The sequence below is a fragment of the Gymnoscopelus microlampas genome (genome assembly GCF_963454915.1).
Source record: "Gymnoscopelus microlampas genome assembly, chromosome: 13".
Taxonomy (NCBI): domain Eukaryota; kingdom Metazoa; phylum Chordata; class Actinopteri; order Myctophiformes; family Myctophidae; genus Gymnoscopelus; species Gymnoscopelus microlampas.
In genome coordinates, this window is record NC_139950.1 from 48,691,468 (window position 1) to 48,718,822 (window position 27,355).

At 43.1% G+C, this 27,355-nt stretch overlaps 1 protein-coding gene and 1 long non-coding RNA gene across 2 annotated transcripts; one reads left to right on the forward strand and one right to left on the reverse strand.

Annotated features, from left to right (window-relative positions):
- Positions 1 to 27,355, reverse strand: LOC311058197 (enoyl-CoA hydratase, mitochondrial-like). Its single transcript, XM_084075561.1, has 8 exons — positions 27,224 to 27,355; positions 22,900 to 23,097; positions 17,523 to 17,650; positions 4,105 to 4,204; positions 3,504 to 3,608; positions 2,515 to 2,634; positions 1,475 to 1,542; positions 1 to 1,374 (listed from the first exon to the last, which is right to left on the reverse strand). Exons 1-8 carry the CDS (start codon positions 27,309 to 27,311, stop codon positions 1,309 to 1,311), a joined length of 873 nt encoding a protein of 290 aa, XP_083931687.1. The 5' UTR covers positions 27,312 to 27,355; the 3' UTR covers positions 1 to 1,308.
- Positions 19,730 to 20,858, forward strand: LOC311058864. Its single transcript, XR_014602086.1, has 3 exons — positions 19,730 to 19,879; positions 20,531 to 20,649; positions 20,757 to 20,858. It is a non-coding gene; the product is annotated as an uncharacterized lncRNA (long non-coding RNA).

Sequence of the window (27,355 nt, forward strand, 5' to 3'; positions counted from 1 at the left end):
AAAACCACAACAAGATTTATTTGCAAAAATGTACATATTGTAGGAAAAGGGCATTTGCCTAACAATGTAGGCAACGATTTGACAGTGAAAATAAAAAGGCAACGTCAGTCTTCGTCATCATGAGCCAGTAGCTCCATATCTATATCACTAGCCATGACAAATATTGCAAACGGTTTGTTAAGTAGAAACATACAGCACTACTGTATGTATGCAGAGAGATCTTTTTAGGGTGCATTCACAGACGAGGGTGCAAATGTGTGTAGACTCATAACTCATTGAGTGCCAGAATGAATTCATTAAAGGAGAGATCCGGACATGTTAAGTGTTATCTTTGATGTGTCGCTAATCACTCACCAACATTGAAAGGGACGTTGAGTTATTTCAGTGATTCCCCTTCGTCCAGTCAGCGTGGAAGGCTGAAATTTGCCAGGTTCTATGGAAGAAACAAGCAACCTGCGTCCTCTCGCTCTGCACGAATGGTGGCTCGTTCGCGACATTCAGTGCATGTTTGAGTATCATGACACTCAACACTGAGCAGGAGTAGAGAAAAAAAATAACTTTGCATCGGTTATATTAGGCGAATTTCAGCCTTCCACGGGCTCCCATTATGCCAACGGAGGGGCTCGCCAGACTGGACGAAAGGGGAATCTCTGAAATAACTCAACGTCCCTTTCAATGTTGGTGAGTGATTAGGGACACATCAAAGATAACACTTAACATGTGCGGATCTCTCCTTTAAGTCAGCCAGTGCCAGAGTTTTTACTAATCTTTCGAGACCCACAGAATATGTTTTTTCTATGATGATTTATAAACACCAGATGTCTGAGGGGAAAGACGAGAGTCTCTCTTCTTTCATCCATTGAATATAGTTTTGTTTTGACCAAAAACGCAATCTGGGCAAAGAAACCAGAGAAAAATGTAGACTGGACTGGCTGAATAGTTTTTAGACCACGTGATTTCCAGGGCGCGCAGGCCGGCACCAAATGAACCCCATTCTGTCAGGTCCTGCTAGGACGTGCTTCACTAGCCAACACGCAACAGGAGGTTGAATGAACTGAAACCAGCGCAACCCCCAGAACAATATGTTGGGGAATTGATTGCATGAACCAATCACAAATAATTGGTCTATTGACGTCAATGGCACTCAATGAGTTAATGCCTTCATTTTGTTTTTCGTGATTTTAGCAGCATTCAGATTACGATGACATGGAAGAGATTTCAGAGTTAATTTGAGCTCAGCTTATTAAACTCCATTGCACGACGGTGTAATACAGTAAATCAGGCATGAGTCAAATATTTTCCCGATCTTTAATCGTCCTGGAAGCTGGCCTTTCTCTTCTCCACGAAGGCCGTCATGCCTTCCTTGCGATCGTTCTGTTGGGGTAAAACACAGACACACAAAAGGTCAAACTTAAAACCCGCTCCGGCGGTCAGCCTCGCTCGTGCAATGTCAGATTGTCACATTTGTACTAACCAAGGCGAAGGTTGAGTGGAACAGCCTCTTCTCCAACCGATTCCCCTCGGCCAAGGTCAGCTCATACGCTGCAACCACACATACGGTCAATTATAAAATACGGTCATACAAAATACAGCTACACAAACAAGGTCAGTTCACCCATTAAGGCCTGAGTCCGATTCTTAAAATGTTTTCTAAATCCTAACAGATTTTTGAAAAAAATATAAAACATACTTTTTTTTTAACGATTTTTCAAAAATAGCAGATCTACAAGCTCATAGCGCGGCACTCGGTGCCGCACTATGAGCTTGTATATCTGCTATTTTTGAATAGCCAAAGAAATCTTAAGATGCGTCCCAGGTCTTAATGGGTTTACCCATTAAAACCAGGAAAGCATCTCTGTCTCTATTTTTTATTTTAGAAAACTATTAGGATTTAGGACAGTGGTTTAGAACTGTGGTTCTCAAAAAATAGCAGATATACAAGCTCACAGCGCGTCACTTGTACATCTGATTTTTTTTTTACATTTCTTAACCCATTAAGACCTGAGGCCGATAAAAAAAATGTTTTCCTAAATCCAAACGCTTAAAAAAATATATGTATTCAAAGATTTGCAAAAACAAAATCCAAAAATAGCAGATCTACAAGCTCATAGCGCGGCACGAGTGCCGCGCTATGAGCTTGTAGATCTGCTATTTTTGAATAGCCAAAGTAATCGTAAAATGACACAGATGCGTTCCAGGTTAAACGCATGGATTAAAAATAAATCTTGAACGTGTTTGAAAATGTTGAATAATTTATATTATTTTCATTTTTTAAACACATCTTCTCTTCTGGGGGGGGTCCCTGGCACAAAACATTTTCAGGTGGGGGGGTCCACGAACAACAAATACATATCATTTTAGGGGTCCTTGGGGGCACGAAAAAGTTTGAGAAGTACTGATTTAGAAGGCGTTTGTAGAATGGGCCTCAGGTCTTAAAGGGGCTACAAGTTGTTGGGTTGGTTTTGAGATGGCCGGGTTCAATCAGAGAAGTAAAGTAAAAGCTCACACACACACCTGCGTTCACAGCCTCCTTGGCCATGGCTGAAACCAGCTTGGAATTAGCTGCGATTTTCTCCCCACATTTTATGGCTTCCGGCACCAGCTGGTCCACCGGATGGATTTTACTCACCAGACCTGAAGAACAGAAATGCGGTTTTAACCTGTGGGTGCAGGCACGGGTGAACGGGCCTAATTCTCTTCCATCTTTTATTTCACAACTCAAAGCAAATCGGCTGACAAGGTCCATTAGTTGAAAAAATAATTGAAATCCCCATCCCTCTCAGTCAGTATGGACCAGTGTTCATTTTGACAGCAAATTCTGATTTAGTCTTAGGTTTTTGATAACACATCATTTATTTTTGGTCCTATTTTAGTCATCTGAAATTGTTTAGTCTTTAGTCTAGTCGACTAGATATCAAAATATCTTAAGTCTGAGTCTTTTAGTCTCAGTCAATAAAATTAACAAAACAAAAAAAAATTAACAAAACTCAGTTACTCAAAACCACAACAAGATTTATTTGCAAAAATGTACATATTGTAGGAAAAGGGCATTTGCCTACAATGTAGGCATCGATTTGACAGTGAAAATAAAAAGGCAACGTCAGTCTTCGTCATCATGAGCCAGTAGCTCCATATCTATATCACTAGCTATGAGACAAATATTGCAAACGGTTTGTTAAGTAGAAACATACAGCACTATACTGTATGCAGAGAGATCTTTTTAGGGTGCATTCACAGACGAGGGTGCAAATGTGTGTAGTCTCATAACTCATTGAGTGCCAGAATGAATGAATCAAGTCAGCCAGAGCCAGAGTTTTTACTAATCTTTCTTAGTCTTAGACACACCATTTAGTTATAGTCATCTGAAATTGTTTAATCTTCGAGTCGACTAAATACTAAATGTTTTTTAGTCTAACATTAACACTGGTATGTATGGCCTACCATGGTCAGAACCCGTGTCTAGTCAAGTGAAAGTATATGTAACGACATGGTCTTTGAGTTACCCGACTGCTTGGCCTCCTGAGCATTGATCTTATCTCCTGTCAATACCATCTCCATGGCCAGGGATTTCCCCACGGCGCGGGTGAGTCGCTGAGTTCCACCGGCTCCTGCAGGCACACAAAAGCAACAAAACCATGTCAAAATGAGAGGATGCAGTACAACTACCTGACACAAGGGGTCTAATTGTCTCAATTGAAGAATAGGGAGGCTGACCACTGTAACTGTCACTGTTATTGACATGCAAGTACAGATTGGCTAAAATGTTCTATTCATTACCCTCTTCATTGTACGATGAATAGCAAAAAATAGCCAATCTACTAGCTCACACAAGCAGTGAGCTTGTAGATATGCCATTTTGGTAAATTCTGATCATTTTTCATAACGTTTGCTTGTAATGTCCAAAATAGGGACGACAGGATTACAGTGGTTAAAATAAGCTCATAATTGCAGCTTTAAGCGACATTCACACTGAGCACTAGAACTATAAAGATAACTATATATCATTCACCCTTGTGTCGTTTTTTTTATAGTTGGTGTGAACTATAGTTATAGTGCTCAGTGTGAACTACTCCTTTAACTGTGAAAGACAGCAGAAAGCCTTACCAGGAATGGTACCCAGCAGAATCTCTGGTTGTCCAAACTGAGCCTTCTCTCCAGCATAGATGATGTCACACATCATGGCCAGCTCACAGCCCCCACCCAGCTGAAAGCACACAAACCATCAGAGACATTAAGAGAACGTTTCCAATTGATTTTCTGCCAATATGAAACATTTCTCCTGTGAAACCTTAAAGGGATAGTTCACCCCCAAAATGACTTTTTCCCCTATGGATGAGTCCCCCCATGGAGACTTGAATTTATGGATATTTGTTTTGCCAACAATAATCTGATGACCAGCAGCGGTTCCGGTAGGAGACACAAAGAGTCTCCTTTGTATATCCTACCGGAACCGCTGCCTACCGGTCCGCTGGTCATCAGATTATTGGCGCCATGAATTAAAGTCTCCTGAGGGGGCTAATCGCTAGGAAAAAAATAAATTGGGGGTGAACTAAGACTCTACTTGATTATGAAATGCCTATGAAGCTCCTAGGCATTTGGATACAATCCATAGAGCCTTTCTCTGCATTCCTTCTATTCCAATGATGCATTTTGTGGGAAAGCGTCAGCCTGGCATGCCATTCATATCTTTAAGTCAAGTCATCTTTATTTTGCCATAAACACAGCTAACAAGGACAAACGTCAGACACCCGAGTGTAGTGGCTCAAAAACCGGGTTGTGATTTTCCCATTGGCAGATTTTACACCAGTTTCTCTTCAGCAAAACCTCAGCAGCATTACAGATATGACTTTTCAGTTAGACTCCTAACAGGAACATCAGCTCTACGACAAATATATGGAGATAACGATGAAAATGGTGATAGTGTTCACTTGAAGTTTAACCCATTAAGACTGCCAATCTGTAATCTTAGATTTTAACCACTTTAACCATTATGTAATACTTTGGACGATTCAAAAATAGCAGATATACACACGCTCATGGCACTATGAGCTTGTAGATCTGCTATTTTTGAAAAAAATCATGAGAAGTTGTGCAAATCTTTGAATATATATTTTCATGTTGTTTCAGAAAACTGTTAAGATTCAGAAGACATGTGTAGAATCCCCAAAAGCAAAGTTAAAAATGTTCATTTAAAAAAAACATATATTCAAAGATTTGCACACATTTTCACAATTAACACCAGAGTGCCACCAAGTGCCAGAGGTTTTTTAAATCAGGGTGCATCCAGTGCCACCGTTCTTACCATTTACGCTGATATGTTTAGATCTGTAGACGGCTCAGCGAGGACCCGGACGTAAACAAAGGGTGTCTGCGTGATGGTCGAGGGTCCCGTCTAACGACTGGAACAATAACATTTCTAACGCGATCCGCCACTGCAGAGCAGTTAGTTGACAACTGATAACTGTTGCCTGCCTGCCCGTGGCAAGTAAGTAAAACGTTCGGACAAGTGGAGTTTGTTTTCAGTTTTGAGTGGGGAGGCAACAGTCTTTATTTCGCTATAAACAGAACACAAGATGTCTGTGGATGTGCAGGTTTTTTTTAAACCCATTAAGACCTGGAACTTTGTCATTTTTAGATTTGAGCTAAAAAAGCATTATTTTACACTTTGAGCTATTCAAAAATAGCAGATATACATGCTTTGTGGAATAATCTATGATTATGAAAGATAATTGTGGATTATTATTAATGATATAGTAATGTACTTTATTTTCAACTGTCCTGTTGGACTAATTTAATGTCCCTTCAAGTTGAGTCTAGCAAGCCCACTGTAGACCCCCTGCTAAGGAAGCTGCCTCAAAGGGTTCTCCTTGCATACCAGCGGGGGAAGGGTGTGAGATAAGAAACAATAGGTGGACAGGGCAGAAGGCCAGAGCTAGCCAGCCTTTGTGTGATAAGAAGCAGTACATGACAAAGCGCAAAGCCTTGTGGGTAACCAGAACTTCCTGTTGCTTAAGTTCTGCCCTAAAGGCGGACCTTATGTGTGAAGTTGATATAATAAGCTGTCTGAGCACAGGACCTCAGATTCAGAAGAAACAGTGCCGTGGGTTACCTGAAATATGGGTTTTAAGTAACTTACCGAGATCCTACAAGAGAGTGAGAGACCAATAGTGAGTAACATTGTAATTTTGTACTTGTGATGTGTACGTCTGATGTGAAGTCATATCCTTAATACTCTGTGTGTTATGTGCTTATTCTCTCTCTCAGGTTTTATTACCTAACCACTAACTACCGGTGCCTAAAGTGCTAACCGTTGCTAACTGGTAACTAAGTTTTAGACTAGATTATGTTTGTAATGTTTGTATAGTAAATAAAAAACCATCAAAGACACCAGGTTTGAGTAATGTGCTTACAACTCTCTCCACTCTTCTTAAACCCTTTCAATGGGTCTAGCGATTGTAGCTTAGCTGCATCAAACGCAGAAAGTGCGATTTGCTACAAAATTGAACAGTAATAAAACTATTGATGCCTCCGGAGGAGGCATATTCGAGTTTTAAGCGTTGAACTACGCAGTTAGTAGTCCCCGGAGGGGACTTCTGTCAGTTTAAGCGGCCTTTAATAAGGCCTCCGTGTTATACAGGGGTATAACACAGTACAGTTTTAAGGATTAATTACATAGTCATTAACAAAGTTTAAGTGTTACACGTAATCAACCACTAGTGTGTCTGGTTGTGTGTATTGGTTATAGTCATTAAACAGAGTTAAGTGTTACAGAGTAATTAAACGATTGTAAACCCGTGGTAGCCTTGGTAAACTCTAAGAAAGTATTTGGCCATAGAAGCGGATGAACCTTGAGAAAAGGTCCCGTGGTAGCCTCTGTAATTCTAGGAAAGAGAGAGGCCCTGGAAGCGGATGATATAATTGAGTGATGCTGTGTTGTTGTAAAGATATGACACAGATGAAGCCGTGGTAGCCTATGGCGCTTGAAGCGGAACGTATAACTATACTGTCTCTTTAGATGAGGAGTTAGTTGCAACAAAATAATTATAAGGCCTGGTATGGGACAGGTTTAAATAGGCTCACAGAACTAACGCTGGCTTAATGAACCAGTGCTAGTTGTGTGAACAAAGGGGACAAAGGGCCTCAACTAACACAAACTGAAGGAAGTCATCTGTCCACGGAGGCGAAGGGAGATACACGGAGCCGGCGGCCTACACGACGCTAGGACCGAGGCAGTAATACCGTACGGGCCCGAGGAACCACCGGGAAGAGACTCGCTATCAGGTTGCTATGAACAAAGCCCCACAGTTTGTGAAAACCGTGGAGAAAAGAGACTGTAGATTGTGAAACGCTGCGTGCTAAGAATAAGGAGCTGAGGGAGAAGCTAGAAGCTAACCACAGGTTATGTAGCTAGGCTACCGTTAAAAGTTTGATTAGCGTACCAATAAGGGGGTTTAGAAAGCTAACAGTCCTGAGAGCTACTCTTAGTGTCGCTAGCTCACAGTGCTAACAGATCTATTGTCTAGCATAAAGTGCTAGCTGCTAGCTAACTGCCACTGCCACTGTTGAGTGGTGGGGGAGAAAATTAGCATTGTCTTTGTTCACTTACAAGACAGTGCTAAGCTAACCGCCAAATTCTAACACGCCTTGAGAGGAGAAGTAGTTAGGTTTGGTTAATAATCTAATCATAGATGCTTGCTTTAAGCTGATTAGACAAACTTTAAAATAGTATTCATGGTTTAACTAGGCTTTATGAGAGACCAGACACTGCAATATAGCTACAAATTAGACTAAAAGACAGATTATGAGGTGATCTTATAATTGGGAGTTAAAAGGCCATTGTTTACTGATAAGGGGTGGGGGAGGTTTTCTACCACTAGTGTAATACCATGTTCAACCAGACTTTATGATAGACTAAAACTGGAGCAACTAGATGGTTACGATAGCAGTGGATTAAGTCATCATTGTGGGTTAAATGCTATTATTTACTTTGGTAGAGCTAAATAAATCCTGCCAGTATTAATTAACAAAATAACTAAATGTGAATAGACCATTAACAGGCTTCTTGCATAGAATGCTACAGGGTGAGTGCTATTACAGGTTAAACACAGTGTTAATTAATTATTGTTGTTATTAGCTAAAGGCTGAACAACACTACTACGTGCTAAAAGAACTGACGATTGCTTTCACAGCCTATTGAATTAAGACTAACAAAAAAGGCCTACCTAAGTCCTGTAGAAGCCAAGAAGGCCAGGTAAAAAAGGGGAATGGAAGTGTTAGCTGAGTTACTAGAGAGGTGTGAAGCAGCTCAAGCAGTTTTTAGGAGAGAGGCAGAGTTTGCTCTTTGTTGTCTACCAAGCGAAAGGGTGGCATGGGAGCTAAAAGCTGATTTAGATAGATTCCTGGAGGTTGTTACATATTCTATCGCCATACTGGAAGTTGTTGGCATCGATTCATCTGTGATCTGCAGGATACAGGATGTCTGTTGCCTTGAGTATGACGAGACTATAGAGAGAATCAAGGAGGCAACTTTGACCAGATGGTCAAAAGCCGAAGTGAGTGAAGACCCCCCTGCTGTGAGGGAAAAGCGAGTGACTATCTCCACAGATAAGAAGGCAGCAGATCCGGTCGTAAAGGACAGAGCAACAGGAGGTGAGAATGTCACTCCTACAGATAAGCCGGTCGCTGCAAAGGGGGGTTGGAAGGTCACACCTACAGGATCTACTGGGCCAGCAGTCCTGAGAGTCAACCCAGATGGCACCACTCCAGGGACGAACGCAGGGTCCTGCCCGGGGGTCCCATTCTACGCTGCAGAGGAGGGTGAGAAAATTACTCCCACTGTCCAAGCAGCCATCGCCGCTGCTGCCATAGAGGTCGATGACTTCACTACTGCTCCAGGGGACCACGTTGAGGAGGAAGACCATCCAGAGGGCCATCCGGAGGGAGTGCCATCGGAGGTCGGACCAGCTCCAGGGGACCACGCTGAGAAGGAAGTCCGTCCAGAGGGCCATCCGGAGGGAGTGGCATCAGAGGTCAAACCAGGCGTTGCTGTTCCTGCAGACGAAGCTGCGAACGCAGAGACCCCACTCTACGCTGCAGAGGGAGGTGAGAAAGTTACTCCCACTGTGCAAGCGGCTGAACCAGAAGCTGCTACTGCTCCAGAAGACGACGCTGAGAAGGTTCCAGAGGGAGTCAACGTCGCAGAGGAGTCGGCGGCCGAGGAGGGAGTGCCATCGGAGGTCGATGACTTCACAGAGGCGTCAATCGTGAGAGCCACGGAGGAGGACCCACTCAACGCAGAGGGATACCATCCACCAGAGGCCGCAGGAGAGGCGCCGGCGAGGGCGTCAGAGGACGTCTACACTGACTCACTCCTCACGGAGGAGGTCCAGGGAGTAACTGCGGAGAGCCAGCCGCTGGAGGTCGCTACTGAAGGAGCTGCACCAGGAGAGGCACCGTCGGAGGTGTCAGCCACGACAGCTGCCATGGAGGACCGTCCAGAGGGCGCCGCTATGACGAACGTCGACACCAGCCCACCCAAGATGGAGGGGAAGCACACCACTACGCCAGGGCGGAGAGCCATGGCCAGCCAGCTGGGTGGTCCTACGGAGCCTCGGGGTAACCAAGGTGGCAGGCTACCTGCTGAAAGCGGCGTGTCCTCTGAGCCTCCAGTTCACAACGGTGGCAGGAGGCAAACCTTGGTTTGCAGACCAGTCAAGGTAAAATTATGCGGTGGCAGGCTACCAGCTGAAAGCGGTGTTTCCTCCGAGCCTCCAGTTCACAACGGTGGCAGGAGGCAAACCTTGGTTTGCAGGCCAGTCGAGGTAAAATTATGCGAATGTGCGAACTGCAAATCTCCTGACCTCTTGAAAAAATGCGAGTGTGAAATATGCAAGCCTCCTGACCTCTTCGCTCCAGTCCGGTGGGTCATGAGGAAATTGCGGAGAGAAAAGAGAGGCAGGGTGCTACGTCAGGTCGCTTCAGTTCTTACCGCCAGGATCCAGGCAGAGAGAATGCTTCGTCCTGGTGGGGCTGGAATAATTAGAAAAAAGAAGGTGAAGATAAAAGATGAGCCTTCCTCACCCTCTGCGGAGGGGGCAACCAGCTCTTTCTTGGCAACAGCTGAGAAGAGGCCCCAGGAGGGAGCTGCTAAAAAAAAAGCAGTCCCACTGGCGGCTGGTGGTGCCAGCAGCGTGACACTGGCGAACAAACTGACACTTGCGCTGCCACCCTCAGAGTAAGGGGGCAGTGCTGACGAGAAGCGAAAAGATGCCAGCGCGGTGTCTAAAAAATCGAAATGTCTTATTTGAGCGACTGTTTACATATATATATATATTTTGTAAATGAAAGTATCATTTCTAGGTTTGCAATATACCACAGAAGAAAAACTTAACGCATAATGAAATGTATTAAGCTACTTGTAACTTCCAAAACTATGCCACTAAGTTCAAAATGCAACATAAGTTGGGAGGTTCTTCCGCACAACAACAATTATTCTCTACTGATGTTTGACTCATGGTATGAGCAATCAGACCCGTTTGAATTATTATTTGTTGATTGTATAAGAAGCATTTTTGTATGTGTGCTTGAGGTTAAAGTTAATATTTCTTGAGGTGAAATTGTAGATCAACTATTTTAATAATCTTTTAACCCTTTTGCCCTAATTACAATGTCAGTTACCATGGCAACATGCCCTAAAATAGGACATTGACTTAGTGGGAAGAGAGAAGAAAAGACGAGGCACGTGGGTGTCAAACAAATGGGCCTTGGAGGGTTCATGCTTGAATATAGATAATAACTACAATTAAAGTTAATTTGTCCTGGGATTTAGGAAAAATCTCAGGGATAAACTAGTGCAAAAGAATTGTTGCTAAATTAAATTGGTCATGATTTACTGTGAAGTAAAGTCAATTTGAGATCAAATATTAGCCACAATGTCCAAAAAGTATTTCAAACAAATTGAACATTAAGTTGAACTGTTAATTGTTTCAGTGTATGGGTTTGGAGCCACTTAGAGACAATGTGTGAGCCATACTAAACAATTGTTTTACCGAGCCGTTATCTAAAGAGCCAAAAAGTTCACGAGGAATGTTTTGTGTGTGTCTTGGATCCTAGATCAGACACACAGGTGGCAGGTGTGGAATAATCTATGATTATGAAAGATAATTGTGGATTATTATTAATGATATAGTAATGTACTTTATTTTCAACTGTCCTGTTGGACTAATTTAATGTCCCTTCAAGTTGAGTCTAGCAAGCCCACTGTAGACCCCCTGCTAAGGAAGCTGCCTCAAAGGGTTCTCCTTGCATACCAGCGGGGGAAGGGTGTGAGATAAGAAACAATAGGTGGACAGGGCAGAAGGCCAGAGCTAGCCAGCCTTTGTGTGATAAGAAGCAGTACATGACAAAGCGCAAAGCCTTGTGGGTAACCAGAACTTCCTGTTGCTTAAGTTCTGCCCTAAAGGCGGACCTTATGTGTGAAGTTGATATAATAAGCTGTCTGAGCACAGGACCTCAGATTCAGAAGAAACAGTGCCGTGGGTTACCTGAAATATGGGTTTTAAGTAACTTACCGAGATCCTACAAGAGAGTGAGAGACCAATAGTGAGTAACATTGTAATTTTGTACTTGTGATGTGTACGTCTGATGTGAAGTCATATCCTTAATACTCTGTGTGTTATGTGCTTATTCTCTCTCTCAGGTTTTATTACCTAACCACTAACTACCGGTGCCTAAAGTGCTAACCGTTGCTAACTGGTAACTAAGTTTTAGACTAGATTATGTTTGTAATGTTTGTATAGTAAATAAAAAACCATCAAAGACACCAGGTTTGAGTAATGTGCTTACAACTCTCTCCACTCTTCTTAAACCCTTTCAATGGGTCTAGCGATTGTAGCTTAGCTGCATCAAACGCAGAAAGTGCGATTTGCTACAAAATTGAACAGTAATAAAACTATTGATGCCTCCGGAGGAGGCATATTCGAGTTTTAAGCGTTGAACTACGCAGTTAGTAGTCCCCGGAGGGGACTTCTGTCAGTTTAAGCGGCCTTTAATAAGGCCTCCGTGTTATACAGGGGTATAACACAGTACAGTTTTAAGGATTAATTACATAGTCATTAACAAAGTTTAAGTGTTACACGTAATCAACCACTAGTGTGTCTGGTTGTGTGTATTGGTTATAGTCATTAAACAGAGTTAAGTGTTACAGAGTAATTAAACGATTGTAAACCCGTGGTAGCCTTGGTAAACTCTAAGAAAGTATTTGGCCATAGAAGCGGATGAACCTTGAGAAAAGGTCCCGTGGTAGCCTCTGTAATTCTAGGAAAGAGAGAGGCCCTGGAAGCGGATGATATAATTGAGTGATGCTGTGTTGTTGTAAAGATATGACACAGATGAAGCCGTGGTAGCCTATGGCGCTTGAAGCGGAACGTATAACTATACTGTCTCTTTAGATGAGGAGTTAGTTGCAACAAAATAATTATAAGGCCTGGTATGGGACAGGTTTAAATAGGCTCACAGAACTAACGCTGGCTTAATGAACCAGTGCTAGTTGTGTGAACAAAGGGGACAAAGGGCCTCAACTAACACAAACTGAAGGAAGTCATCTGTCCACGGAGGCGAAGGGAGATACACGGAGCCGGCGGCCTACACGACGCTAGGACCGAGGCAGTAATACCGTACGGGCCCGAGGAACCACCGGGAAGAGACTCGCTATCAGGTTGCTATGAACAAAGCCCCACAGTTTGTGAAAACCGTGGAGAAAAGAGACTGTAGATTGTGAAACGCTGCGTGCTAAGAATAAGGAGCTGAGGGAGAAGCTAGAAGCTAACCACAGGTTATGTAGCTAGGCTACCGTTAAAAGTTTGATTAGCGTACCAATAAGGGGGTTTAGAAAGCTAACAGTCCTGAGAGCTACTCTTAGTGTCGCTAGCTCACAGTGCTAACAGATCTATTGTCTAGCATAAAGTGCTAGCTGCTAGCTAACTGCCACTGCCACTGTTGAGTGGTGGGGGAGAAAATTAGCATTGTCTTTGTTCACTTACAAGACAGTGCTAAGCTAACCGCCAAATTCTAACACGCCTTGAGAGGAGAAGTAGTTAGGTTTGGTTAATAATCTAATCATAGATGCTTGCTTTAAGCTGATTAGACAAACTTTAAAATAGTATTCATGGTTTAACTAGGCTTTATGAGAGACCAGACACTGCAATATAGCTACAAATTAGACTAAAAGACAGATTATGAGGTGATCTTATAATTGGGAGTTAAAAGGCCATTGTTTACTGATAAGGGGTGGGGGAGGTTTTCTACCACTAGTGTAATACCATGTTCAACCAGACTTTATGATAGACTAAAACTGGAGCAACTAGATGGTTACGATAGCAGTGGATTAAGTCATCATTGTGGGTTAAATGCTATTATTTACTTTGGTAGAGCTAAATAAATCCTGCCAGTATTAATTAACAAAATAACTAAATGTGAATAGACCATTAACAGGCTTCTTGCATAGAATGCTACAGGGTGAGTGCTATTACAGGTTAAACACAGTGTTAATTAATTATTGTTGTTATTAGCTAAAGGCTGAACAACACTACTACGTGCTAAAAGAACTGACGATTGCTTTCACAGCCTATTGAATTAAGACTAACAAAAAAGGCCTACCTAAGTCCTGTAGAAGCCAAGAAGGCCAGGTAAAAAAGGGGAATGGAAGTGTTAGCTGAGTTACTAGAGAGGTGTGAAGCAGCTCAAGCAGTTTTTAGGAGAGAGGCAGAGTTTGCTCTTTGTTGTCTACCAAGCGAAAGGGTGGCATGGGAGCTAAAAGCTGATTTAGATAGATTCCTGGAGGTTGTTACATATTCTATCGCCATACTGGAAGTTGTTGGCATCGATTCATCTGTGATCTGCAGGATACAGGATGTCTGTTGCCTTGAGTATGACGAGACTATAGAGAGAATCAAGGAGGCAACTTTGACCAGATGGTCAAAAGCCGAAGTGAGTGAAGACCCCCCTGCTGTGAGGGAAAAGCGAGTGACTATCTCCACAGATAAGAAGGCAGCAGATCCGGTCGTAAAGGACAGAGCAACAGGAGGTGAGAATGTCACTCCTACAGATAAGCCGGTCGCTGCAAAGGGGGGTTGGAAGGTCACACCTACAGGATCTACTGGGCCAGCAGTCCTGAGAGTCAACCCAGATGGCACCACTCCAGGGACGAACGCAGGGTCCTGCCCGGGGGTCCCATTCTACGCTGCAGAGGAGGGTGAGAAAATTACTCCCACTGTCCAAGCAGCCATCGCCGCTGCTGCCATAGAGGTCGATGACTTCACTACTGCTCCAGGGGACCACGTTGAGGAGGAAGACCATCCAGAGGGCCATCCGGAGGGAGTGCCATCGGAGGTCGGACCAGCTCCAGGGGACCACGCTGAGAAGGAAGTCCGTCCAGAGGGCCATCCGGAGGGAGTGGCATCAGAGGTCAAACCAGGCGTTGCTGTTCCTGCAGACGAAGCTGCGAACGCAGAGACCCCACTCTACGCTGCAGAGGGAGGTGAGAAAGTTACTCCCACTGTGCAAGCGGCTGAACCAGAAGCTGCTACTGCTCCAGAAGACGACGCTGAGAAGGTTCCAGAGGGAGTCAACGTCGCAGAGGAGTCGGCGGCCGAGGAGGGAGTGCCATCGGAGGTCGATGACTTCACAGAGGCGTCAATCGTGAGAGCCACGGAGGAGGACCCACTCAACGCAGAGGGATACCATCCACCAGAGGCCGCAGGAGAGGCGCCGGCGAGGGCGTCAGAGGACGTCTACACTGACTCACTCCTCACGGAGGAGGTCCAGGGAGTAACTGCGGAGAGCCAGCCGCTGGAGGTCGCTACTGAAGGAGCTGCACCAGGAGAGGCACCGTCGGAGGTGTCAGCCACGACAGCTGCCATGGAGGACCGTCCAGAGGGCGCCGCTATGACGAACGTCGACACCAGCCCACCCAAGATGGAGGGGAAGCACACCACTACGCCAGGGCGGAGAGCCATGGCCAGCCAGCTGGGTGGTCCTACGGAGCCTCGGGGTAACCAAGGTGGCAGGCTACCTGCTGAAAGCGGCGTGTCCTCTGAGCCTCCAGTTCACAACGGTGGCAGGAGGCAAACCTTGGTTTGCAGACCAGTCAAGGTAAAATTATGCGGTGGCAGGCTACCAGCTGAAAGCGGTGTTTCCTCCGAGCCTCCAGTTCACAACGGTGGCAGGAGGCAAACCTTGGTTTGCAGGCCAGTCGAGGTAAAATTATGCGAATGTGCGAACTGCAAATCTCCTGACCTCTTGAAAAAATGCGAGTGTGAAATATGCAAGCCTCCTGACCTCTTCGCTCCAGTCCGGTGGGTCATGAGGAAATTGCGGAGAGAAAAGAGAGGCAGGGTGCTACGTCAGGTCGCTTCAGTTCTTACCGCCAGGATCCAGGCAGAGAGAATGCTTCGTCCTGGTGGGGCTGGAATAATTAGAAAAAAGAAGGTGAAGATAAAAGATGAGCCTTCCTCACCCTCTGCGGAGGGGGCAACCAGCTCTTTCTTGGCAACAGCTGAGAAGAGGCCCCAGGAGGGAGCTGCTAAAAAAAAAGCAGTCCCACTGGCGGCTGGTGGTGCCAGCAGCGTGACACTGGCGAACAAACTGACACTTGCGCTGCCACCCTCAGAGTAAGGGGGCAGTGCTGACGAGAAGCGAAAAGATGCCAGCGCGGTGTCTAAAAAATCGAAATGTCTTATTTGAGCGACTGTTTACATATATATATATATTTTGTAAATGAAAGTATCATTTCTAGGTTTGCAATATACCACAGAAGAAAAACTTAACGCATAATGAAATGTATTAAGCTACTTGTAACTTCCAAAACTATGCCACTAAGTTCAAAATGCAACATAAGTTGGGAGGTTCTTCCGCACAACAACAATTATTCTCTACTGATGTTTGACTCATGGTATGAGCAATCAGACCCGTTTGAATTATTATTTGTTGATTGTATAAGAAGCATTTTTGTATGTGTGCTTGAGGTTAAAGTTAATATTTCTTGAGGTGAAATTGTAGATCAACTATTTTAATAATCTTTTAACCCTTTTGCCCTAATTACAATGTCAGTTACCATGGCAACATGCCCTAAAATAGGACATTGACTTAGTGGGAAGAGAGAAGAAAAGACGAGGCACGTGGGTGTCAAACAAATGGGCCTTGGAGGGTTCATGCTTGAATATAGATAATAACTACAATTAAAGTTAATTTGTCCTGGGATTTAGGAAAAATCTCAGGGATAAACTAGTGCAAAAGAATTGTTGCTAAATTAAATTGGTCATGATTTACTGTGAAGTAAAGTCAATTTGAGATCAAATATTAGCCACAATGTCCAAAAAGTATTTCAAACAAATTGAACATTAAGTTGAACTGTTAATTGTTTCAGTGTATGGGTTTGGAGCCACTTAGAGACAATGTGTGAGCCATACTAAACAATTGTTTTACCGAGCCGTTATCTAAAGAGCCAAAAAGTTCACGAGGAATGTTTTGTGTGTGTCTTGGATCCTAGATCAGACACACAGGTGGCAGGTGTGGAATAATCTATGATTATGAAAGATAATTGTGGATTATTATTAATGATATAGTAATGTACTTTATTTTCAACTGTCCTGTTGGACTAATTTAATGTCCCTTCAAGTTGAGTCTAGCAAGCCCACTGTAGACCCCCTGCTAAGGAAGCTGCCTCAAAGGGTTCTCCTTGCATACCAGCGGGGGAAGGGTGTGAGATAAGAAACAATAGGTGGACAGGGCAGAAGGCCAGAGCTAGCCAGCCTTTGTGTGATAAGAAGCAGTACATGACAAAGCGCAAAGCCTTGTGGGTAACCAGAACTTCCTGTTGCTTAAGTTCTGCCCTAAAGGCGGACCTTATGTGTGAAGTTGATATAATAAGCTGTCTGAGCACAGGACCTCAGATTCAGAAGAAACAGTGCCGTGGGTTACCTGAAATATGGGTTTTAAGTAACTTACCGAGATCCTACAAGAGAGTGAGAGACCAATAGTGAGTAACATTGTAATTTTGTACTTGTGATGTGTACGTCTGATGTGAAGTCATATCCTTAATACTCTGTGTGTTATGTGCTTATTCTCTCTCTCAGGTTTTATTACCTAACCACTAACTACCGGTGCCTAAAGTGCTAACCGTTGCTAACTGGTAACTAAGTTTTAGACTAGATTATGTTTGTAATGTTTGTATAGTAAATAAAAAACCATCAAAGACACCAGGTTTGAGTAATGTGCTTACAACTCTCTCCACTCTTCTTAAACCCTTTCAATGGGTCTAGCGATTGTAGCTTAGCTGCATCAAACGCAGAAAGTGCGATTTGCTACAAAATTGAACATGCTTATTAGCTTAGGAATGCGACAAAAACAAAAATAAATCCATGGATTCAAGGCTTCATGGAGTGTGCAATTGATAGAAAAGAAGTCATTTTTGGGGTGAACTACTCCTTTAAGGTCCTTTAGAAGATGAATTGGGAGAGACTCACGGCGAACCCGTTGACGGCGGCGATCACCGGCTTCCTGTTGACAGACACTCTGTTCCAATGAGCCAGGAAATTCGTCCCGTAACACTCCTGGAAGGTTCGGTTCTGCATCTCTTTGATGTCGGCCCCCGCTGATCAATACAATACAGAGATTGAACCACATTATTAACCATCACCCTCTGATCAATACAGAGATTAAACCACATTATTAACCACAACATTCCTGTTTCGGGCATTATTATCATTATAGGTGAAAATCTTGCAAAAGTTTACACAAATATCCGATCTGGAAGCTTTGATCGGCCATGTTCGAATAGTGTAGCATAGTGTAAAATAGGGCTTAAGGAGTAGTTCACCCCAAAAGATTACCTATTTTCTATCAATAACAGACCCCATGAAGCCTTGAACTCATGGAGATTTTTTTGATTAGTCACATTCCTAAGGCAGAGTCTCCCATAGGACTCTTTGAGTCTCCTACTGACCAATGAGCCGGTCATCAAATTATTGGTTTAGGAATACGACCAAAAACTAAAATCTCCATGAATTCAAGGCTACTACTCCTTTAAGTGGTTAAATGGACTATTCTTGATGTTACCATGGCTACGGTGTAGTCATCACCATATTTACAAAATGAGCCACTTCATGGAGTAGATAAATATGTCTATGGTAATTGATCATTTGTGAACATAATTGGGTGTTTTTGAAGGCGTGTCCTTTTGTGTAGTTTCCCTGTCTCGGGAAGAGCGGAGATGCTCCAAACATCACCTTGGTTCTGATTAAATAAATACACTATGGGAGCACGATCAAGTGTGCAGACTCTATATTTTAATTTTATAATGTATTCTTTCTGTCCAGCATCTAGGATTGTATCATTTGGATGCCTGTACCACTGCAAGAAAAGAGGCATTAATGGGCATTTTTGGGCATTTACAGTTGCTCAGTAAACCTGCAGTTTGCTGGTGTTTTTGTACGTAATTGGAAATTTACAGTTGAAAATGTTTACTGTGAAATACGTCTATATACTTTGGAAATCAGTGATTTACCGTTCCTCTGCCAGACAAAGACCCAGCAGGAGACTGGCCATTTCCTTTGACATCCAAATTCACTCTTTGTTTAAAGAGGGGGTCTCTCTCTCCCTCTCCCCATTACCAAAGCAAAAATGGAACAAAACAAAACTATACTTTTCAATGTTTTTGTTAAGGGCTTAAAAAAGGGCTTCATTTGTTAATCTTTTTTTTATATATAATCTAAGTGAATAAGAATATTTCCCATATCTGTTCACCGAATAGGTGACTGACTTAATGGTGTGTGTGTGTGTGTGTGTGTGTGTGTGTGTGTGTGTGTGTGTGTGTGTGTGTGTGTGTGTGTGTGTGTGTGTGTGTGTGTCCACCTTTGCCTGTGTGTCACGCTTGGGCCCTGGGCCAGACTTTGGACATGTCTGCTTTATGTGCTGCTGCGGGTATCTTACCTACTGTACACTGTTACGACCTGGCTCGTAGGCCATAACAAAAAGGAGGAAGACACACGGCTGGTTTAAAAGTGTATACAATAATATCATATATTTAACTTAAATATAACAAAGAATGGCATGGAGTGTGTTAGTCTGTAGAATCAGTAAGTGAGTGGATGTGTGCAAACCAAAGACTAAACTGAAGAAGACCAAATGAGTTGCTGCTATATCGCTGTTGTCGAAAAGAAACCTCTTATCTCCATATTCAAACTTATGTTTTTTATTAGATAAACGCCCTACTTCTTCATACTACAGCGTCACACAAAAGCATCAAATGCTTTTTTAAATGGAATCCTGAAAAGTAACTGTTTTGGACACAAGTTTTTCAGAAAACCCAATGCCCAGCCTGCAGGACCTGTGGGAAGACACTCAAAGACAGACAGGGGAGTAGCCTAAGCAAGCGAGCTTGCTTGAGGTGTGAAGGGGGATGGTGTGTGTGTGTGTGTGTGTGTGTGTGTGTGTGTGTGTGTGTGTGTGTGTGTGTGTGTGTGTGTGTGTGTGTGTGTGTGTGTGTGTGTGTGTGTGAGAGACAGAGAGAGAGAGAGAGAGAGAGAGAGAGAGAGAGAGAGAGAGACGGGTGTTCATTTACAGCAGCACAGGTTATGTTGATAAAGGCTGGTGATGTTTGCTTTTATGCATTATTACACATTTACCTTAAGACAGGCAAGCCCATTGTATTTAGTATTCAGTTAGTATTTTATTGTTATTTATTTATTGTTTATTTGGTCAGGCATTTCTCAGGACAGCTAAAGGTCCTTATTTGGGCCCTTCCAGGACCCCATTGAGTCCCTTTGTTCACCAAATTCAAATCAGAAAAGGAGCCAAGCAGAGAGGAGTGAAAACTAAGAAAGTAAGTGGATTTACATGCTGTACAGATCTCTTTAAGTTATAGATTATTGTGTATTCCTTTGTTTGATTTTGATTGAATACTTTATTAGCAGTTTGCTAAAAAAAAAGAGCAAGTAACCTACAGTTCAATACAAGGTCTGCTAAGAGGATTTTAAACCCCAAAAAGCCTATGGCTTGTTTACATCAAGCTAAACACAAGCTAAACTTTATTTTCATGCTGTTTTATGCTGCTCAGTTTGGGTATTCTTCCTGCTTGTCTTGGTTGAATTATTATAGTATGCTAGCTAAGCTATTAGCTGAAACTTTTACATGTGCTACAACATATTTATTGATTTGTTTTATTTTTATCTAAGTAGGTAATTGTGTTAGCCTTTCACATACAGTTCAAAAGCTTAAATGCTAGGTTTTGATGGAGGCTTTGAACAGGTCGGGGGTGGGGTGGAGGTGTCTACAGTCTGCAGTCTGCACTCTGAAACTGGCTTCTCTGGAATCAAGTCAACTAACATATACTGCTTTTTAGACTTTTACTGGGGCCAGTTAAACATTGCAGTCACATGTAGGTTCTCTTTTAGAGCAGTGTAGATGTGGAATTGTGTTGTTTGTGTAGATAAACAACTAAATAGATCCTAATTGTGTTTTCCTTGTATTTCAGCGGCTTGCAGGACTCTCTTTGAGTCTCTGAGAAGAAGCCATCGCCTGGACCAACCAGAGAATGCTGACCAGAAGAAAAAGATGAATGCCTCAATGAAGAGCCGACAGAGAAGATTGAGGGTAAGTTATATGGAACTGTTTGTAAGATGTTTTTTTGTTTTACATTCTGTGTTCCTGTAATAATGGTAATGTAATACATAATTTAATTGCTATTCTATGTTTTACAGTTGATGACCACCAGGACTGCATGTCTGGAGTCTGATGGAGAAAGGGCCGTGTGGGCGCACGCAGGCCCAGATGAAGAGGACGGCATCGTAGATGGACGGGCGGTGTGGATTGTTTCATCTCCACCCGAGAGAGATGAGGAGCTTTCTGCTTTATGCCAGGTGCTTCTGGAGAGGAAAGACAACCGAAGAGACCCGCGTTCCCTTCATCACCACCGCGTGCGGCGAGACACACTGGCACAGAACAGCTCATTTTTAGCTCTCTTACACAGTAACTAAGTTGTCCAGTTTGGTGGAGGGACTCCAAAGACAAGAGAGGCCGTTCAGCGAGACACTGCCTGAGAGACAGAACTACAATTTCTTTTTGTTATTATTGTCCCCTTTGTGGGAGTTTTGTACAACTTCTGGGGGTCCCTGGAAAAAAACATTTGGAGATGGGGATTTTTTTTTTTTATGTTTTAGAAGATATTTGTAGAATCCCCAGAAACAAAGATTTGAGTAACAAATGTTCGCTTTAAGAAAATATATATATTCAAAGATTTGCACACATTTTCCACGATTTTGGAGCAGATTTGGTTCCATTTGTACACTCTCAGAGTTACAGACCCGTAAGGGTCCATTTGGTTCCATTTGTACACTCTCAGAGTTACAGACCCGTAAGGGTCCATTTGGTTCCATTTGTACACTCTCAGAGTTACAGACCCATAAGGGTCCATTTGGTTCCTATCCATCATTTAGCTGGGGACCCCCTGGAACCCCCTCAAGGACCCCTGGGGATTTTTTTTTTTTACTGTTTTAGAAGATATTTGTAGAATCCCCAGAAACAAAGATTTGAGTAACAAATGTTCGCTTTAAGAAAATATATATATATTCATATGTTTTTTTTTTTATCAATAAACACAATTTACCTGACTGAGATTGTTGCCTATTTGTTTTCAGAATCATGTATGTATATGTGTGTGTGTGTGTATATAACTAAATAAATGCATACATAACATATCAATATATATATATATATATATATATATATATATATATATATATATATATATATATATATATATATATATAAATAAATAAATAAATAAAATAAGGGGGGGGGGCACCCCCCCCCCCCAAGATCCCTAGGAGGGGGGGTCACCTTGTGAGCCCCCCCCCCACACAATGTGACCCCCAAAATGAGGGCGGGATGCCCACCTACGTCACAGCCAATCATACGTGGCTTATTGCACATGCTCAGTAGCATTACTCGAGATAGGGAGGGGGGATCTCCCCCCTACCAAATTGTGGAAATCTAGGTCAGGGCTGAAGGTGTGATTTTCTGGCAGCAACCCCAGCAGAGGGTCACGCATACTTAATTTGGTACCATACAGGAGTTTACCGACCTACAAAACTTTGAGTTTTCCGAGTGGAAAACTCTTGTAAATTCTTGTAAATTCTCTGAGTTTACATCTCATATTCATCGGTTTTCATAGCCGGAAACCTTGTTTTTTTTGCAGTGTACTTTGTGAACGTTCTGCTTTAGATATAAGATGCCATCGTTTCTGTCAGGTGGAAACCTCATATGTTCCAAAACTGTTACTTTTCAGGATTCAGGATTCAAAAACAGCAAAAGTAGTAGATCTACAAGCGTTTTGATGCTCTTGTGTGACACTCTAGAGCAGGGGTCTCCAACGTTTTCAGGCCAAGGACCCCCTAGCTGAGAGAGAGATGAAGCACGGACCCCCTCTATATTGTATAAAATTGTGGGTTTTTTTTTTACGTGGTCTGCTCCTTTTTTCCCCCTCTACACCTATACCTCTTTGACAAAAAATAGCCGATCTACAAGCTCACAGGTCGCAGCGCGAGGTGTTGTGAGCTTGTAGATCGGCTATTTTTGGCTAAAGTTCTCCTCAGAAAAGGTGCTAGTGGTTAATGTAAAAAAGTATCCTATCACACAAAGATTTGGCGTCCCCCCTGTAGTAACTCTGAGGACCCCCTAGGGGTCCCGGACCGGACCCCCTGTTGAAGACCCCTAGTGTGATCAAGTAGGGCGTTCATTAACAGGGAAAAAAAAACACGAAAAGTTAGAATATTTCTGCCCCGACAACAACGATAAGATGATAATAACACGTAAGATTGACATAATCATACCGAACCATCTTACCAGCGAAGGCCCTCTCACTGCCGGTGATGACGACGGCTCCGATCTCTCCGTCCGCCTCGAAGGCGTCCAGAGCCCGGCCCACCTCCAGCATCAGCCCGTCACACAGGGCGTTGAGGGCTTTGGGCCGGTTCAGCTGGATGAAGCCCACGTTCTGCTTCTCCCCGCGCTTCTCCACCAGGATGTATTCATATGGAGTTCCTGGGGGCAACACAGAACAGTGGTTCTCAAACTTTTTCATGTCAAGGACCCCCAAATTGACACTTATTAGCCCACGGACCCCCATTTCAAAAGATATGCCAGGGACCCCCATAAGAGAAGATTTTTTACGGCTCTCTAGCAGTGATTCTCAACCATTTTAATTTCAAGGACCCCCAGTTTGACATGCATTAGGGCTACAGACCCCCATTAAATGGCATTTCTATCACTTGGACCGCAATTTATATTGTAAAATCAATGTTAATGTAACTCTGAGAGTGTACAAATGGAACCAAATGGACCCGTTAGGGTCCATTTGGTTCCATTTGTACACTCTCAGAGTTACAGACCCATAAGGGTCCATTTGGTGCCTAATCTATCATTTAGCTGGGGACCCCCTGGAACTACCTCAAGGACCCCTGGGGGTCCACGGACCCCACTTTGAGAACCAATGACATAGAACACCAATCAAAAAAAACCAAAAATGTTTCAAAGGAAATTCATTAAATGCAAGAAATTGGACATTTTCTTTTTTTTTGTATGGAGTGAAAATAGTAGATCTCGTGTTTGCGACACGTGAGCTTGAAGATCGGTTATTTTCACTGGTTCGGGTCCCGAGAATAAATCAAATCTCTCTTTTGGGTCTCGAGCTATGAAGATTGGGAACGACTGGACTACATGTCTGGGATATTGCAATATCAAGATATCTGAACTTCTACCTGACTGTTGCAGCTGTTCTATTATTTGTCTTTAGCAACTTACGCATTACTTCTTTTTTTAATTATTCTTTATTTACCCAGGGTAGTAGCTGAGCACAATGCTCATTTCCAGCAACGCCCTGCGCACACACACACACACACACACACACACACACACACACACAGTGGTGAGCTGTGGATTTTTGAACTAAGGGTACTGTATTTTATGACGTCACGCGCGCGCACATAGCCACTCAGCTCAGTGCTAGTTGAAATACTGTATTCAATATGTGATTATTAATGTAATCATATGTATTATTTTGTTGTATTGTTGCATTGTTAATTTGTTGTTTTTATTTTTGTTTCAAATTAATTATTTTATTTTCCTTTTAATTTTATATAAAAGCCCTTTACATAGACTCACCCACACATAAGTAGGCCTACTTAAAATAATCAGACAACTTGTCTTTGTCTTGTCTCAGAGAACTGGGTCCTCTGCTAAGCGATCCCCTTCACACCTTGCAGTGCAGAGATGTTGTCTGTCATTGTGAGAGGAAACACATTCAATTCAAGTCCGTGTCTTTTCTCGAGTAGCCTAATGTTATGCAAAGCAGCCAGGTAGACGCTATTGAGAACGGCTCGCCACTGACGGCGCGAACCTTGAGAGGCTATTGTTTTTAAACTTTAAGGCGTGAAAGACCGCCGCTGACGGTGCGTGCACGCGCGCCCCCAGCTCCCACAGTGTCAGAACTAAGGGTACGCCGTACCCCCCCGTACCCCCTACAGCTCAACCCTGCACACACACACACACACACACACACACACACACACACACACACACACACACACACACACACACACACACACACACACACACACACACACACACACACACACACACACACACACACACACACAGGAGCTGACCAGTACAACCACAGTCTTATACTGTTCTTCTTCACAGGTAGTCCATGAGCCAGACAAGATTTCATTATAGAAAGAGTGGGCAAAACCAAACCTATATTAAATTGTTCATAGGGTCAATACGAGTAAATAAATATATGATAACCTCTCCACAGGAGCAGCTTTTTCATGGTTATCACACATTTTGTTATTTTCCCCATACGTACTGTAGATGACAGGTGAAAAAATGACAACATTTAAAAAAGAGTTATCATAATGAAACTTCCTGAGTTGATTACTTACATGAAGACAATGATTTATCGTATTACAAGTTTTCTGAAATTGTATATTTAAATATGCAAATTAGGCATTACGAAAATATGCCCGAATTTGTATAACTTTCCAGAATCAACATTAGAACATTGGACAAAGCCAGAGTGAACATTCTTATTTCATTTTGTTAAGATGTTGGAGTCAAAGGTTTTTAACGATGGAATATTCAATATCTGGCTCAATTTTGGGGCTCTGGCTCATGGACTAAGGGGGTTTTGAGGTTGTGACACGCTGGATGTCGTGTTTCTAGAGTAAAGGCACCCGTTGTCATTGTGCAACAAAAAAAAAACATGTATTCCTATCATACACTCGTGAGTGTAGAGTAGTGTGTAGACCCCCTAAGTGGTCCGAGCTGAACTGACCTATCCCCATCATAACCCAGGTAATAAAACAAGACATAATGACCAGAAGAATGAATTTGAAGTCTTCTTGGTGGTTAATCATTCTAGTAGGACCCTTGTGTCAAGGCCTGTTTAAAGACCATGAGCCACTGATAGGTCTAGTGGAGCAAAGGCCACCACAAAAAAACATTATTTTATGCTTCCTTAACATTAAAGCTGCAACGCTGGAACTTATTTTAACCAATAGAACTTTGTTTTAACCTGTAATCTGTATGGCAGAGAATGTTAATTCAACATAGTACATTTGCAGTGGTTGGAGGTGGTGGTCTGTCCCTGCTCTTCCATTGAGATATTTAGACCAGGTGGTCCGGGACCCCTAGGGTGTCCTCAGAGTTACTACAGGGGGTCCGCCAAATCTTTTTGTGATTTTTACATGAACCACTTCAACCAAGCATCCCTATTCTGAGGAGAACTTTAGCCAAACATAGCAGATCTACAAGCGCACAACGCCTCGCGCTGCGAGGCGTTGTGCGCTTGTAGATCTGCTATTTTCGGCAAAGTGGTTTAGCATAGGGGGGAAAAAGAACAGGCTAAGTACAGAGTGAAAGGTCAGGTTTACTAAGTATTGTTTTTAGAGCATGGTTAAATGTCTGGAAATACACATTAACATGAATCCAACATGATAGTGCTGTGAAACAAGTCTATGAAGCTGCCTATGAAATCTATGAAAAAATAAATATTTTATACAATATATGAATATAATGGGGGGTCCCTGCTTTATCTCGCTCTCAGCCAAGGGGTCTTTGGCCTGAAAACGTCGAAGACCCCTGACTTAGACCCTGGTGTCGGGAAGTTGTTGGGTTTAAGTAGTACTGCCTAAAGTAAAGTTCATAAGACCAAGATCTACCCCAGGCTCAAGTGGGAACTGTGCAACTGAAGCAGCAGAAATCTTGTCTCTTGTGCAGGACACTGATTCAGGTTTGAATCTCGGATAGAACATTAAAAAGGTTACGGATTAAATGTGCAGTTATAGTGGTGGTGCAGATTAACCAGCATCCAGGTCAGAGTTCACACAAAAGTCACAGATGCAGTGCAAAGCCTAACATGTGACTAAACTGATGCAAATCTTTACCTCTAGCCCAGTGGTTCTCAAACCTTTTCATGTCAAGGACCCCCAAATTGACACTTATAATAGCCCGCGGACCCCCATTTGAAAATATATGCCAGGGACCCCCATAGGAGAAGATTTGTACGACTCTAGCAGTAACTTTCAACCATTTAAATTTCAAGGACCCCCAGTTTGACATGCGTTAGGGCTACGGACCCCCATTTAATGGCATTTCAATCTCTGGGACCCCAATTTATATTGAAAAATCTTCATCCATTTGGTTCCATTTGTACACTCTCTGAGTACACTCTCTGAGTTACAGACCCATATGGGTCCATTTGGTTCCTGACTATCCTTCATTTAGTTGGGGACCCCCTGGAACCCCCCTCAAGTACCCCTGGGGGTCCCCGGCCGGACCCCACTTTGAGAACCAATGCTCTAGCCAGCAAGACTGGCTAGTTAAATACACTGGGTCCAGGGACCCCCAGCAGCTGAATGACATCTGTCAAGGAGCATGCCTCCTTCCGACAGCAAAAAGCCCATATGGGGCTCAGCCAGCAGTACTTGAGTACATGTACTTAGTTCCTTTACACCAGACCATAGGAACTATGCAGTCTGCTGCTTGTTGACCATGATGCGTCGCACATGAATGACGTTATACTTTAGTGACACTGTGACATTGCACACATAAATAAAGAATAATGAAACATGAATAAAGCTGTTTAATACGTTATAAACACACATACCTGTAGTGTATGAGCGTGCAGCCACAGGCAGGGTTCTCATCGAGTTCTGCAGCAGAACAGCTGCGGTTCTTCTGATCAACACAGACATCTTGTTTGTTCTGTCAATGAACTTGCTCCTTCGTCCACTTCTTC

Excerpts from the sequence above, each read along its gene's own strand:
- LOC311058197 (XM_084075561.1), bottom strand. The coding sequence starts at position 27,311 with ATGTCTGTGTTGATCAGAAGAACCGCAGCTGTTCTGCTGCAGAACTCG. Across the intron at positions 3,609-4,104 it reads TCTGCTGGGTACCATTCCTG|GAGCCGGTGGAACTCAGCGA; the intron begins GTAAGGCTTTCT and ends GTGTGCCTGCAG. Across the intron at positions 1,375-1,474 it reads TCCACTCAACCTTCGCCTTG|AACGATCGCAAGGAAGGCAT; the intron begins GTTAGTACAAAT and ends TTACCCCAACAG.